At 41.5% G+C, this 16,347-nt stretch overlaps 1 protein-coding gene across 2 annotated transcripts; it reads left to right on the forward strand.

The window, feature by feature from the left end:
- The first annotated feature begins 1,192 nt into the window (after positions 1–1,192).
- Positions 1,193–15,954, forward strand: LOC119965320 (dickkopf-related protein 2-like). 2 transcript variants are annotated; one of them, XM_038795908.1, is made up of 4 exons: positions 1,193–1,548; positions 5,445–5,589; positions 11,773–11,916; positions 15,688–15,954. In XM_038795908.1, the coding sequence occupies exons 1-4, from the start codon at positions 1,354–1,356 to the stop codon at positions 15,936–15,938; spliced, it is 735 nt and encodes a 244-aa protein (XP_038651836.1). In that variant the 5' UTR covers positions 1,193–1,353; the 3' UTR covers positions 15,939–15,954. The 2 variants fall into 2 exon arrangements, with proteins under 2 accessions (XP_038651836.1, XP_038651835.1); XM_038795907.1 differs by having other exon boundaries at positions 1,199–1,548; positions 15,685–15,954.
- Positions 15,955–16,347: the final 393 nt, after the last annotated feature.

Here is a 16,347-nt window from a genome sequence, read left to right on the forward strand (position 1 = left end):
GTACACTGGGCCTAGGAGATAGATGTAAATGCATTCACCTCCTGGATCTGGCAAGCCGTTCTCCGGATATAACTATGGGTTAAATTTGAGAAGCTGAATGACAATGAGATTCAGAACTTTGTCATCACATTGAAAGTGCCAATTCCCATCCTTGGATTGGCAAAAGTCACCTACCAACCTTCCCACCTCTCAGTTAAAGCCTGAAGTGAAGGCAGGTTGGGCTCAGGAATCTGACTTTTCAAACCTAAACTCCTTCATCTGACCCTTGCAAAACCCGCCCGATTTACTTTGATTAAAATTCTCCCAAAGTCTGTGAACTGAATTACTTTCACACCCAAGCAGGCACCGCACCTTCCTACCTTCAAGATTTACTTTGCCACATCATGGCGCTGAAGATCCGTGTTCGATCCCGGTCCGTGTGGAGTTTGCACATTCTCCCCGTGTCTCCATGGGTCTCACCCCCACAGCCCAAAGATATGCAGGATAGGTGGATTGGCCACCCTAAATTGCCCCTTAATTGGAAAAGATGAATTGGGAACTTTAAATTAGTTTGCAAATTTGCATACTTTACCAGCAGCCACTACTGAAATTCAGGGTGCATTTTAGAACACTTGTTAATTGGACCATTTCAGATGGCGCCCCGAATTCCGATCCACCTTTTTCTCCAAAGTATTGGAGGTTTGGGGAGCAGAGTGCCCAGTTTCTTGCAGGAAGGATTGGTCACCTGGATGAAATCCTGGAGGATTGCTGCTTATCCCGGCACTCAATCTGAACCATCACTGCCAATGAAAGGAAGGCGATTGTGAGAAAATGGAGACGCCAATTTTACAATGAAATGGACAAGCCAATTTTACAAAGTAGGAACTGTAAGTCCATTCCCACTCCCTCCTAAACTTTGAGTCTTACACAGAGGGAAAATTGTTGTGATGGTTTGCCTAGATTCGAATTTTATAACGGAACTAACCAGATTCCCACATGGTAGGAAAGCCCACAATAACATTGAAATATTGTGGAATTCAAACATTGAACCTCAGAAAGTGATGCTGCCGTGGTGTTTCAGACAAGAGGCGGCATCCGATGTCTGAATGGACCTGGGTTCGTCGTCAAGTGGTAAAGTACCACACGCTTCAGAGGGGCGGGGAGATACTGGACAGTTACCACCACCCCCGCCCCCCAACGCTACTTATAAAGTAAAATGGAAATATCATGATCTGAAACATTTCTTTGAATAGCAACAGACTGTACAACTGAAATTAAACGGTCCTGCAACTGGGTCCGGCTGATCGACTGATAACCTGCATTTTTAATTGTTTTATGTTTAATCATTTAGATCATTAAGGTAGAATTTAGAAAATGGTGCAGGTGAACGATTGTTGCGAATATTTGCTCTGTTGTCTGTTGCTGAGCGCGGGCTGGGTATCAGGGGAGAATATTTTAGTTAGAAATTCCATCAAAAAGCCAGAAAGCGAAGGGGTCGCATCGATACAAGCCAACACCTCGAGACAGCTTCGACAGGATGACAATAGCAACAAAGCTGCCGACATCCAGGTACTTCACTTTGGAGATTCTTCCTCAAAAGATATTTCATTCTCTATATTTTATTGACGAGTTGCTTTCCTACGTTTACCACAGATTACTTCAAATTATACTTCATTGGCTGGAGATAGCCAGTGGCCACGAAAAGCGTGCATTTTTATATTTTGTTTGTTGAAATGTTGATATCATTTGGGGAACGCACGGTTAATACACCAGATTAAATTGTGTCAAATCACTTGAGTTAAATTCTATCAAATCGTATCATTTTGAAAATGCATAAATCGAGCTGAGTCGCGTTTTTTTTTCTCTCATGAAAGTGACGAACGCCAATCTGTTAATCTCCCAGATGGGAAAGTTTGTAATTTCAGTTTGAAATTTACAAAGGTCGCTTCACTATTGTGTTCATAGCTTGAGTACGCTACACCTATCGCTAATCCTTATGTTATCAGCTCTGGAGAATTTCAGGTTCCTTATCGTTGCAACGATTTACATTTTGAGGAGCATTCGATTGAAAAGTGATGATTATCAGAAGGAGGATTATTAATAATAATAATAATAATCTTTATTGTCACAAGATTACTGTCATTCCCAAGTCTTCAAATACCAATGACTAGACATTTAGATCCAGTGTTTTTTTTCTCTATCCGAACAGGAACAGATGTCCAACATTGCCGTGTTCTGCTCTTCTGACAGATTGGACTCTTTTTCTCTCGGGAAAAAAAATTCTCCCACAAAAATTCATTTAAATCCAAGTTTAACCTTTTTAAGAATAGAACATTCATATGTTTTACGAAGTTTTCTTTTTAACTGTTATTATCTAACAAATTGAATTGTTGTGTTCAGAAGTTTTACCAGCCTGGGAAACAAAAAATGTCAAGCTGTTTTTCTGTTGCCTGAAGAAATGCCCATGCTCTCGCGAACGGTCTTGGGCTGAGATTGATTGAGCCTCGCACTAGTGCAGATCAACTGGCAGCCGAGCGGACCCTGACTTTGTGACGATGCTTACGATCACTTAACTTTGCCACCTTTAGTTCTCTGTAACCTGACCCATAATTCATCACATGTTTAAAGAACATATTCAAGAAGTTAGCGGGACAGAACAGGAAATACATTAATGTTAATTACAATATAACCGACCATTTTTTATGTTTGGGTGTTAATGAGACTCTCTGAGGGTGAAGATTATCCTGGGAGACACTTTAATGGGTGAATTTTCACCCCTATGAGATAGGAATAATTGAATAACTGTCTTAGACTGGGATCCGCACTCTGGAGCTAGAAAGACTGTTAGCAGCTTCGTTTCTGAATACTTCCACAGTTGTCCGAGTACCAAGGTTTGAAAAAGGACCATTTCCCTGCTATTGTCAGAGGTGGAACTGAAGTCAGCTTGTGTGTATGTACATAAAGTGGCCAGAAAGGGGATTACAGGCAAATAATTTTCCTATCATTGAAGGGACCTGTAATATTTGACGTCGAGCAAAGGGTATAATTACTTTAAAGTTATGTCTTGCTCACAGCAATGCTCTGCTGTAAGAAATCAGGCTACCAGCCCAAATCCTTGAAGTACCAACAGACCTCTAAAATGTGTACAATTAGAAACAGGTTTAGGTTATTCAGTTCCTTTAGCCTGTCCCCCATTCAATTAAACGTGGCTGATCTGGACCTCAACTCCATTTACTTCCCTTTGGTAGCAATCTATTTTACAAATCTTTTCAAAAGCCTAGTGGCAGTCCATGTAGACATTCGTAGACACTTCACCGTCTGCTTTGCAAGTCCTATGAAAAATTAAATACATTTGATGAACTACTCTTCACAAATATATGTTGCCTCTCTTCGAACAGCCAGTTCTAGTTCAAACCTTTCCAGTGGCTTTCACAAACTGAAGTTAAACTAATGGGTCCTTAGCTAATAAAAAGAGAAATTGCTAGAAATACACAGCAGATCTGGCAGCATCTACGGAGAGGGACATATAGCTAATGTTTTAATTTGATGACCTTTCATCAGAAACCAGAGTTATGATCAACCTGAAATGTTAACTCTACTGTTCTCTGTACAGATGCTGCTGGTCTACTGAATATTCTCAGGATTTTCTGTTTTCATTTCAGATTTCCAGAATCCACAGTATTTTGAGTTTTGTTTTCTCTTAGGGCTGACTTACACTTACCTGTTTTCTCTTCTTTGCTGCCTTTCTTAAAATAATTGGGGGTAATATTTGCAATTTTCCAGAGGTACAATTGCCGAAACTAGAGAGCTTTGGAAAATTGAGACCACTACAACTGCAATTTCCATGTCTTGGACATTTGCCCACCTTAACTTCAATTATTTGCTCCATCACCATGTTTTAAAAATGATTATTGTTCCTCCACTTTATCTATTTATGGGTTCCTTGCACCAAAAACTAGTTTCTTGTTTTCCTGCGCTGTGAAAGTGAATGTAGAATTCTCATTTAACCAGTTTGCTATGTTCTTATTGTGAATTATAGTCTTTGCTGCAACTGTCTTTAATGGGCCCAAATTTATATTAGCTTCTCCTATAATCTGCTCCACTGAATAATGTCTTTAGCATTTCACTGCACCAAGATTAGTGCAGGTCGGATCCAGCTCCTAATCCAGAATCTAATGGTCTGCAAAACTGTGGCGAGAAGTGTGAGTGTGGAAGCACAACTGAAGATGTGCACTTAACATTTTAACTTTAGAATATTATAGTTTTAGCATTGCTCTAACTAAATTCCATTTTCTGAACTAAACACTGATCATTCACTCCTGTAAAATAAATAATAATCATCTTTATTAGTGTCACAAGTAGGCTTACATTAACACTGCCATGAAGTTACTGTGAAAATCCCCTATTTGCTGCCACACTCTGGCGCTTGTTCGGGTACACGGAGAGAGAATTCAGAATGTTCAATTCACCTAACAAGCATTTCTTTCAGGATTTGTGGGAGGAAACCGGAGCAACCGGAGGAAACCCACGCAGACACGGGGAGAACGTGCAGACTCTGCACAGGCAGTGACCCAAGCCGGGAATCGAACCGGGGTCCCTGGCACTGTGAAGTAACATTGCTGACCACTGTGCTACTGTGCCTCAACGACAGAATTCCACCTGTTACAGGGTTAACTGAATATTGCAATCAAATCAGGGGTTGTTTAGCACAGGGCTAAATCGCTGGCTTTGAAAGCAGACCAAGCAGGCCAGCAGCATGGTTCAATTCCCGTAACAGCCTCCCCGAACAGGCGCCGGAATGTGGCGACTAGGGGCTTTTTACAGTAACTTCATTTGAAGCCTACTTGTGACAATAAGCGATTTTCATTTCATTCATGAGCTTGAGAACCCAATGATTCCTGGCAATGCTGTGGAAGTTGGAACAACCAGGATTCCCTCATTCCGTTGTTCATAATATCTGTCAAAATGGTATTAATTCTATTTTTTTTTCCTGTACATCCTTTACTTTGAGCAATGACAAGTCATTCAGGGAATGAATACAGAAAGAATCTCACAAAAAGTTGGCCATTTGAAACTTTAGTTTCTAATTTTAGGGTTTAAAGGATTAATGTTACAAAGACATTTTGAAATAATCTAAGTTATCTGGATTTCTTTGTTTTACTCCCCTGGAGCAATTAACAAAAAAGATAACTGCAGTTACTTATTTTGTTTGTAATACAAGTACGAGCAATTTGTACAATAACATTTGCTGTAAAGTAAGAAGGAGATACCTGTGTGAAACTGAATTTAGACAATATAGGCTTTGAAAATAAGTCCTTCAGAGGGAAAGAATGATCTTGAAACCCGGGAAGGATGAAAAAAAACCTGATAATCTTTTTCTTCAGGGCATTGCCTGCAGAAGCATTATCGTACTCTGAGTATGAGCCAATGTGACAGAGAGGTGACCTCATTTTATTCCTATTTAGGTGTGCACAGCAGATGAAGATTGTGGGACCAAGAGATATTGCTCCATATCTCATCAGAGAAGACAACTATGTCTTACATGTAAAAAGCAAAAGAAACGTTGCCACAGAGATCAGATGTGCTGTCCTGGAAATCACTGCATAAACGGTAAGAATTATACTCAAAGGGAACAGGCCATCTCGGTATGCTTAGGGTGTTATTTATAAATGTATTCAAGACTTCACTACACCTAATGCAGAGAGAAAAATCGTCAAGGTCTTTGGGTATCATATCCTATTGCGAAATGTAGAGGCATTTGCGATTGAAAGGCTAACTCTTTCTGCACTATTAAAAGCTAGAATGAATCACTACTTCATCAAAAAGAATAATGTTATATTTCAGCACAGCTTTAAATGTGTCACAAAAAAGAGTAATATTACTATTACATAATATATATATACTGGTTGCTTTTCACAAATCCACTACAGGTGAGATTTTTGTAATCTTGCATTGATTCTATCACAAATGTGATCCTTCAGTAACGTCATCATTGTACATGAACCAAATGAGGCATTCTCTCCTTTGTTTGTCTTGATAACCACTGTTGGGGGTGGGTGGTGGGGCAATAGGGAAACAATAGATCAGACTTAATTTTACAATGCAAGCTAAAACCTCTCCATATATCAAAATAAGGACTGGGTGCCAGCGACTATGATGGAAATAGAACATAGAACATAGAACAGTACAGCACAGAACAGGCCCTTCGGCCCTCAATGTTGTGCCGAGCCATGATCACCCTACTCAAACCCACGTATCCACCCTATACCCGTAACCCAACAACCCCCCCTTAACCTTACTTTTATTAGGACACTACGGGCAATTTAGCATGGCCAATCCACCTAACCCGCACATCTTTGGACTGTGGGAGGAAACCGGAGCACCCGGAGGAAACCCACGCACACAGGGGGAGGACGTGCAGACTCCACACAGACAGTGACCCAGCCGGGAATCGAACCTGGGACCCTGGAGCTGTGAAGCATTTATGCTAACCACCATGCTACCCTGCTGCCCCAAATGTTCTGATTGAAGGATTAGACAACATCTAACATTAGACAACAACATAAACTGAGAAGTTGAAGGTCAATTGGTTTATTATCTAAATCCCTGAATGAAATGATTTTCTTACAAGCATTTTCATTTATACATAATTCTCATTTGACTCTATTTTCCATTTGAACAAAATGAAAATTGCTTATTGTCACAAGTAGGCTTCAAATGAAGTTACTGTGAAAAGCCCCTAGTCACCACATTCCGGCGCCTGTTCGGGGAGGGTGGTACGGGAATTGGACCCACGCTGCTGGCCTGCCTTGGTCTGCTTTAAAAGCCAGCTATTTAGCCCCGTGCTAAACCTATCCTTTTGGAAAACAAAGCTTGTAATAAACTATTAATGATAATTTTACCCAATGTGCGTACTATTACATCAGTGACAAAATGTAGCAGACCTATTGCAATATTATAAAACTCCTATTCAATACATGGGTTTATATCATTTCTGCTGCCAGTCTCCTTTCCACTACTAGTAAAACTCTTGCTGTCACATCACTGCCAGCTGTACCAATCTTAACATTGCTAAAGATAGAATAATCCAGCTGAGAGGAATACAGTTCTTGTGGAGGTAAAATAATTTGTCCATTGCCATTGCAACTATTCCTCTCAATGCAGTTAATACCATTCTTCTCACTTTCCAAATGCCAGAACTATAACTGAAAGGTTAGACCTAATCATAGTTGGAATTGCCCACTATGAGGTGTGCTTGTATTGACACTTCTCCCATTTTTTGCTCTCTTTGTGAGAGAGATGCTCAGCCTCCTTGGCACCTCATCACATTCTACAATATATAATTCCACAGCATTATATGCTTGAACTGCAATAAATTGTGTCGTCACATCACATGTAAGTGTAACTTTTAGAGTCACGGGGTCATACAGCACAGAAAGGACTCCTCGGCCCATTGCGCCTGCACCAGTCAAAAACAATCACCTAATTTATTCTAATTCCATTTTACAGCAGTTCACCCTGAGCCTTGTATGCCCTTTTAACTATGTATGCAGTTGTTCTTTAAGATAAACAGAGGGTTAGGTTTAATGCAAAAACAAATCATTTGGGATGACCATAAACATAGGAGCAGAATTAGGCCATTCGACCCATCGAGTCTGCTCCGCCATTCAATCATGACTGATATGTTTCTCATCCCCATTCTCCTGCCTTCTCCCCTTAACCCTTGATCCCTTTATTAATTCTTTGAAATCATTCTTTTTGTGCAGTTATCTGGTGTGCTACAAGTGATAGATCATCTACTGCTCATTTGCTCTTTCCTGTAAGTGACAGGTTAAATGGCCGGCAGTTATTTCTGGTCTTGCATCAGCAAAGAAAAAGATTAACACAATCTATAATAAGATGCATATATTTTTCACATATTACATCATGTTTCAAACTGCATCTGGGAAAGTCGGAAAGCCAGACACCATACATCATTACGGACAAATGCCATGGATATGTTTCCACAATGATACAAATTACATTTAAATATTTGAAAAGGGAACCTTTCAGCATGTCCCAGTATCGGAATTCTACACTGCAAATACAGTGATATTGAGATTAGGCAAACAAAAGGGTTAATTCTTCCAGCATAGTACTTCTTTTTGGTTTGTAAAATCCTGGAGCAAAAATCTTTCTCCAGAACTGAAAAGCTGTAAAATATATTTTGTGCCTTTCTGAAGGCATATAAATGATATAAGGTAGCAGTTTTCTTATTAATAATTAACATTTATATAACAGTACAATCTGTCAATTTGAGTATGTCCATCTCTTAATTTTCATTTGATTAGTGTTCCCATTATGCATTCTGATTTTAGTTGTATCCCCTGGCAGGGAGACAATAAAACAATAGATTTTTTTGGGATAACTCACTGGCACTTCCACATATTTTTCTTTCCTCAAACTTTCGTACCGTTCTCCACAAACAATGCTTTGAAACAATCAGTGGGGAATTTCCCAAGAATGTCTTGGGGGTGATTCATACTTAACTTGAAACTGTAAAGTTGGCAGATCTCATGTGGAATTACCCATGAAAATTTGGGGACTCTTATTTTAGGACAGGAGCTTTATACGATGTAAATAAAACAAAAGCATTAGTTAGCGGCTAAGGTGAAGCTGTGAATAAATTCTCTATTCCTAAAAATCTTCAGAGTCTAACTTCTTGAAATAGGTACGCCTTAAGAAAACAAAGAGCAATTGGCCTAGGAATTGTTTTATGCCAGCCTGATGGCGCAACCTGGGCACACAGAATTATCCCTCCTTAGGAACCAATAAACCTAGGACATACTCGTTACTGGGCCTGAATCTTCATTTCTAGGAAGCTGGCTGGGTGCTAGCATTTCTCAGTAATTTGTCGGTAGCTTGTAAGTTCTTGACTTCTCCCCAAGATCAAAACAAATGATGGATACATATATTGTGCCAGCCTTGGCCCAGTTGTAGCACTCTTGCCTCTGAGTCAGAAAGGTATCAGATCCCCAGGTAACATGAATACACAATCTAGGCTGGCACTTCAGTGTCATACTGATAGATCAGAGGCTCAAACTTCTGAAAGACACAAGATAAAGTCTGCCAAACCAAGTGGATGAAAAGAACCCATTGCATGAATTGAACTTTCCATGTGTTAGTTAACACTTATCTCTATAATGTTCATGTGACCTTGCTGTGTGCAAGTCAGCTGCCACGTTTGCCCACTTTGCAACAGTGATTACTCTTCAAAAGCACTTCTTTGGTTGTGAAACATGACTGGCTGGGTATTCTGCGGCAAATGACTCACCTCCTGACTCTCCACCACCTACAAGCTGCAAGACGTGAGTGTAATAGAGTGTGATGGAATACTTTCTACTTGCCTGGTCTTTGCAAGAATTGGCAAGAATTGACTTTAATGTGAGTTGACATACACTGTCCTATATCAACATGCATAGCAGCATTTCCTAGGGGCAGTAACAATTAAACTTCCTTGTGGCTTGCAAGCTGCAATTAGCCTGTGGGCCAGATCTTGGGCATCACTGATCCAGAGGAACTATTAGAAGGAATAAGGTGGGGAGGAGGGGCTCTACCATACACAATTTTGACAAAAATATTCTCTTCTGAATTATAGAGCAGCTATAGCAGTAATTTTCATACCTTCCTGTATGGAGAAACACTTACAAATGTACAACACTCTAAAGAACATACTGGAAAAAAATGGCAAAAAATTGTTAATTCTTGCTGCAAGATTGCCTGAAGGCAAACAATATTAGCAATGCAGCTATTTTTTAAACAATGGTTCAAGAAGGAAATAGTAAGCTGGTAAATCACAAAGCATAGAGAAATATAGGAAACTGATGACAGGCAGGAGCTATTCTCTCCACCTCACAGACCCACTGAAGAGCTCCAGGGGCCAAAGGCCACACTTTGAAAATCTGCAATTCAATATAGATGTCAGATTTAACTAATCAGAGAATGAGAGAATTTACAGTGCACCAAAACCATTGAAATAATTGCCAATAATATTTCCCAGAAGAAAGCATTCTGTTTTGGCATCGATATGACTTCTAAAAAAAAAATTAAAAATCTATATATTTATTTTAGCCCTCAAGTGTAAGTCATTAAATTAATTTTCTCAGTGGGAATTTAACTCACAGTTCTCACTACATATTGACACTGATTAATGCACATTGATCCATAATCCCTATTTTTCATTTGGCAACAAAAGCACGATGCTTCACACATACAAGAGTCACAATTAATTAATCATTAATTTACAAATCGCATCTCAGTCTTGAGTTCTACATTGGTCTTTTAAGAGATTAAGATGCAAGATTATAAGATCATAAATAATAGACGCAGGAGTAGGTAATTCAGCCCACTGAGCCTGCTTCATCATTCAAATAGATCATGGTTGACCTGACTGTGGCCTTAACTCCACTTTCTTACTTGATCCCACCCCCCATAACTCTTGACTCCCTTGTGAATCAAAGATCTGTCTAACTCAGCCTTGAATATGTTCAATGATCCAACCTCCTCTGACGTCCGTGGAAGAGAATTCCAAAGTCTAATAACCCTCTGAAAGAAGAAATTCCTCCTCATATCCATCTTAAATGGGAGATGCCTTATTATTTTTAAATTTAAAGTACCCAATTATTTTTATTTCCCAATTTAGTGTGGCCAATCCACCTACCCTCACATCTTTCGGGTTGTGGGGGTTAGACCCATGCAGACATGGGGAAAATGTGCAAACTCCACATGGACAGTGACCCGGGGCCGGGATCAAACCCGGGTCCTTGGTGACGTGAGGCAGCAGTGCTAACCACTGCACCACCATGCTGCCTGAGATGCCTTATTTTTAAACTGTGCCCCCAATTCTTTTTTTTTCCAATTAGGGGGCAATTTAGCATGGCCAATTAACCTATCCTGCACATCGTTGGGTTGTGGGGGCTGAGACCCATGCAGACACAATGAGAATTTGTAAATTTAACACAGATAGTGATCCGCGGCCGGGATCGAGCCTGGGTCCTCGGCGCAGTGAGGCAGCAGTGCTAACCAGAGCGCCACCATGCTTGTGCCCCCTAATTCTTCACTCTCCCATGACAGGAAACATCCTCGCAGCATCTACCCTGTCAAGGCCATTCTGAATTTTACAAGTTTCAATTAAATAATTAAGTTCAATAAGTATTGCTTTGAGAACCACACCAAATGTTTGCAGATGTTTTTATGAGTTAAGATTTCAAAATGACAGATTCTATGAATGGTACGAAAAGATAAATCAACAAAAAAGTTCAATTAATTGGCATTAATTTAAAAAGTCTACCATTCTGAACATGTAAAACGATCACATTGGAGTAAACACGTCAAACATACAAAGATACGTTTTAGAAAACAAACTTTTTCCTTTGATCTTAATGACTAGATTTATTTTGCCTGCTTTTGATGAGTGGAAAGGTAACTTGGCAAGATCCAGCTTATCTAGCAGCTAGTGGACTCTCCATCTCTCTTCACTGGCTAGAATAATGTTGTTTTGGTGCTGGAGGACCCACCACGTACGTATCAGGTAAAAAGGTCTTTACCTCCTTCCAGAGAATGCTCTAAACATGATCATGTGTAAGTGAATAACCGGTAACAATAGAAGTCAGCAACTGGAATAGCACTTCACCTTTTGTCAGTTCATTTCAAACTCCACAGAACTTTCAGGGTTTGTTCACATATCCAACTTCCTATATAATTGGTGCTTGGAGGTAAAAACAAAACTGGAGCTACTTGATATATTTGTTGCAGGTATTTGCGCAGTGGAACTTCCAATAAGTAAAACGACCAGAGCCATATCACAACCAGGAGCACCTGAAGCTGACAGCCATTCAGCCCTGCCCATGTGGAGTAAGAATGACTCCAGTCTGCACAGAGCCATCTCAGCTAAGAGAGGTAATCAGCTGGTCACATACAAATTCTTGTTGTCATATATGATTTATAAGTGCTGCTATCACTGTAACAGCTGGAGGAACACATTTGAACATTATCCCTGGCCAAGTGATGTAATACACATGCAGGAGCCAATCATCTGTTGCTTTCTGTCCCTGCTGCTCTACTATTGGTAACAATAGATATCACAATGGATACCATCAATTTTCTGCATTCAGGCGGAAAAGCTGAAAGTGTTTTTCCAATTAAGGGCCAATCCACCAACCTGAAGCATGGTAGCACAGTGGTTAGCACAATTGCTTCACAACTCCAAGGTCCCAGGTTCGATTCCCGGCTTGGGCCACTGTCTGTGCGGAGTCTGCACATTCTCCCCGTGTGTGCGGGGGTTTCCTCCGGGTGCTCCGGTTTCCTCCCACAGTCCAAAGATGTGCAGGTTAGGTGGATTGGCCATGCTAAATTGCCCTTAGTGTCCAAAAATTGCCCTTAGTGTTGGGTGGGGTTACTGGGTTATAGGGATAGGGTGGAGGTGTGGGCTTGAGTAGGGTGCTCTTTCAAAGAGCCGGTGGAGACTCGATGGGCCGAATGGCCTCCTTCTGCACTGTAAATTCTATGATCTATGATCTGAACATCTTTGGGTTATGGGGGTGAGACCCACACAGTCACGGGGAGAAACTGCCCATGGACAGTGACCCGGGGCCAGGATGGAACCTGGGTCCTTGGCACCTTGAGGCAGCAGTGCTAACCACTGCGCGACTGTGCTGTCCTAGCATAGAAATTTTATGAAGGATAGGCTGCGTCGGAAATACGGTAGCACAGTGGGTAGCACTGTTGCTTCACAGCACCAGGGTCCTATGTTCGATTCCCGGCTTGGGTCACTGTCTGAGTGAGGTCTGCACATTCTCCCCGTGTCTGCCTGGGTTTCCTCCAGGCACTCCGGTTTCCTCCCACACGTCCCGTAAAATGTGCTTGCGAGGTGAATTGGACATTCTGAATTCTCCCACAGTGTAATAATCACTTATTGTCACAAGTAGGCTTCAATGAAGTTACTGTGAAAAGCCACTAGTCGCCACATTCCAGTGTCTGTTCGGGGAGGCCGGTACAGGAATTGAACCCGCGCTGCTGCCTTGTTCTGCATTGCAAGCCAGCTGTTTAGCCCAGTGTGTTAAATCAGCCCCTAGTACCCAAACAGGTGCCGGCATGTGGCGACTAGGGAATTTGCAGTGCTACTGTAAGCCTACCTGTGACAATAATAAAGATTATTATTAAATACCTTCAAATGTACAACTACAGATGGATGGAGGTGAAGGTGAACCCATCTTATCACTGGGTATTGTGTGAAGAGACACCAATTGGCAAAGCAGACTGTGACAACAGACCTAAGGGGTACAAAATGATAAATAATTACCTAAAAGTATAGTTTGATAATTATTTCCAAATCGACCAATCGCAATATTCAATGAAAGAAGAGTGATTGGAAGCTAACATGGCCTGATCAGGTAAACCCAACAACATTCCACCAAATATGCCTATTGGCTTTACTGTGAGATATTGAAGTAGACAGTATGTTAGGTACTATGCTTGGAGCATAGAATGCAGAGATGTGCCATCTGCTGTTTATGTACTGTATAATCAACATGACTATAACAGACACTATGGCTACAAAACAACCTGGGACAATGTAGTGGTGCAGCAAACAGAGACACAATCCTCACAACTATTTCATTCATACACCTTCACTTCAATATCTGAAAAAGGTCGGGCGTCGGAATTATCGATCACTTACCTGCAGATTGATTCCTGTGAAATGGGTTCCTTTCAATTCCTTTGGATTTGTTAGCCCTATTCCACTGCAAACTTTAACAAAGGCAGCCAGTAGCTTGAAATACCTGGAAAGGTTTTGAAGTACAACCTGACATCCATTTCCAGGACTAAAGTGATGCCTACACACAACCATGTCAGCAGCATAATTTTCATAGAGCAAAACCAACAAGAAAATGCATACAGACAGCAGAATTCATTTTGGGTAAACTTTGAATATATTCTGTACCATTCGGGAGTTAACTTGGCTTATATTAGAAAATCTACCTATGTATGTTATCCTAAAGTTGTACTTAGGATGGCACAGTGGGCAGCACGGTGGCGCAGTGGGTTAGCCCTGTTGCCACACGGCACCAAGGACCCAGTTGTGATCCCGGCTCTGGGTCACTGTCCGTGTGGAGTTTGCACATTCTCCCCGTGTTTGCGTGGGTTTCGCCCCCACAACCCAAAGATGTGCAGGCCAGGTGGATTGCCACACTAAATTGGCCCTTAATTGGAAAAAATTAATTGGGTACTCTAAATTTACAAAAAAAAAACTTAGGATGGCACGGTGACACAGTGGTTAGCACTACTGCCTCACAGAATCAGGGACCCGAGTTCAATTTTGGCCTTGGATGACTGTCTGTGAGGAGTTTGTACACTCTCCCTGTGTCTGCATGGGTTTCATCCGGGTGCTCCGGTTTCTTCCCACAATCCAAAAATGTGCCGGTTAGGTGAATTGGCCGTACTTAAATTTCCCCCTAGTGTCCAAATGTTAGGTGGGGTTGCAGGGATGGGTTGAGGGAGTGGGCCCAGGGAGGGGTGCTCTTTTGGCGGGTTGCTACAGACTTGATGGGCCAAATGATTGCCTTCTGCACGATAGGGATTCTATGAACTGGCATTTATAAATTATTCCAAATTTGTTTCCACGGTCGATGAAATCCTGAAAATGTCCTTGTTACGATAGCTGGCTTGTACAATCCTACGGAATGTACTACTCATCTTACTGCATAGGTATCCAATTCACTGTATGCTATCACATCCAGGTATCCATTCTAATACATACATAAATACTGATGTATAAACCCTTATTCTGGTAGCAGTCACTTTTCACCATGCACAGCCCAGAATTGTTATTTTCTCCTTATTCACTGTCGTACATCCATTAATTAATTCCCATGGCTTCATGTAGGTATTAATATTCAAGTGCTTAACAAGTTCATTTGCAATTCTACACTATTTTGACGGAAGTTTGAGAGCCAACACCTCAATTGAAATAATGGACAAAGGAATTGCATTTGAACTCGTATAAACATTTGACATTAATATTCACGGTGGCATTTGAAAGTCTATGATATTGGTGGATATCAATTCCTCCTGGTGTAATATTGGATGCCATCACTATATCTGAAAATATAGCTCCTGGATCACACGAACCTGAGTGAAGATAGAAAAGAAACCGGGTGAAGGAAACAGATCGAATAAATGAAAAGGGACAACTCGGTATCACTTAATAATAGAATTCATTCTCCCACACAGACAGTATCACAATAACGTCCTTTTCCGAAATGGCCACAATTTCTCACAAGCCGAGTTTCCTATCAGTGTGAACTGCGTCGAAGTGCTTTCCCTGTGCAAATCCACAGGGAAAGTTACTCTCCTGGACACCTCTGCTGTCTGGAGTCACATGGAAATTCGTGGGGTTGCGATAGGTTCCAGCCTGTGCTCTTGGCCGGTGATGTTGAGGAGTCCATTTCGTGGGGTACAATTAAACAAATGGCAAATGCAACTCCTCCTACCGTTAACACTCCTAAATAATGTGTATTAACATTGCACAGCCTGTGAGGATAAATGGTGCAAGAGGTGACACCGCAACATTGATGGGGGTCATGGTCTTCTTGGCAAGGTTGCTATGGCCGAGAGGCAGGAAATATTGAGACTCAAAGCTCCAATTTCTCTCACTTCTGTTTAAAGCAGGGCTTGAAGGCGATTCCTGTCTCCGCTCATCAGACTGCGCTGAAGGATTCTGCTGCAGCCGCCACCTCTGGAACAAGATATGTAAACCGTTGCTCCTAAAGGACGAAGTGTGCACCAAGCTGAGGAGAAAGGGCGCTCGTGGTGCTGATATTTACGAGCGATGCGACTGTGCAAAGGGGCTGGTGTGCCGGTCTCTGAGACACCCGGGAACAACCAAGAAAACACGACTCAGCACTTGCCAGACAGTGTAATCCCTGTTGCTTGCGCTGCTCCTTTTCAGGACTCTGTATGATTGCGCTTAATCAATATAACCGTACTTACAGACAAAATAACCGAGTTGTAATCAAATCCAAGGTAAATGTGTAAAGGTGCTCTTTTTGTATGCTGCAGTGAACTTATTCAGTGAGTAAGGAGTGCGGGTGGGGTGGTGGTGGTGAAGGGAAGTAGGTCGTGTGCAAATAGCCAGGTTGTGTGTGTGTGTGTGTGTGGTGGGGGGGGGGGGGGGGGGGGGGGGGTTGGTGAGGAGAAATCCAGAGAAGTAGAGAGGGAAAAGAAGAGAAAACGATTAGTTCAGTGAACCAGGGAGGAGAACCCAAGATAACGCAGGATCGAAGGCAAAGGGGAGTCACCAATGGAGGTATGTGCATTCCCGGTTGTCAA

This window comes from Scyliorhinus canicula, chromosome 4, assembly GCF_902713615.1.
Source record: "Scyliorhinus canicula chromosome 4, sScyCan1.1, whole genome shotgun sequence".
Classification (NCBI taxonomy): domain Eukaryota; kingdom Metazoa; phylum Chordata; class Chondrichthyes; order Carcharhiniformes; family Scyliorhinidae; genus Scyliorhinus; species Scyliorhinus canicula.

Coding starts and splice junctions, on each gene's coding strand:
- LOC119965320 (XM_038795907.1), top strand. CDS start 1,354: ATGGTGCAGGTGAACGATTGTTGCGAATATTTGCTCTGTTGTCTGTTG. Junction 1,549..5,444: donor ACAAAGCTGCCGACATCCAG/GTACTTCACTTT, acceptor ATTCCTATTTAG/GTGTGCACAGCAGATGAAGA. Junction 5,590..11,772: donor TGGAAATCACTGCATAAACG/GTAAGAATTATA, acceptor TATTTGTTGCAG/GTATTTGCGCAGTGGAACTT.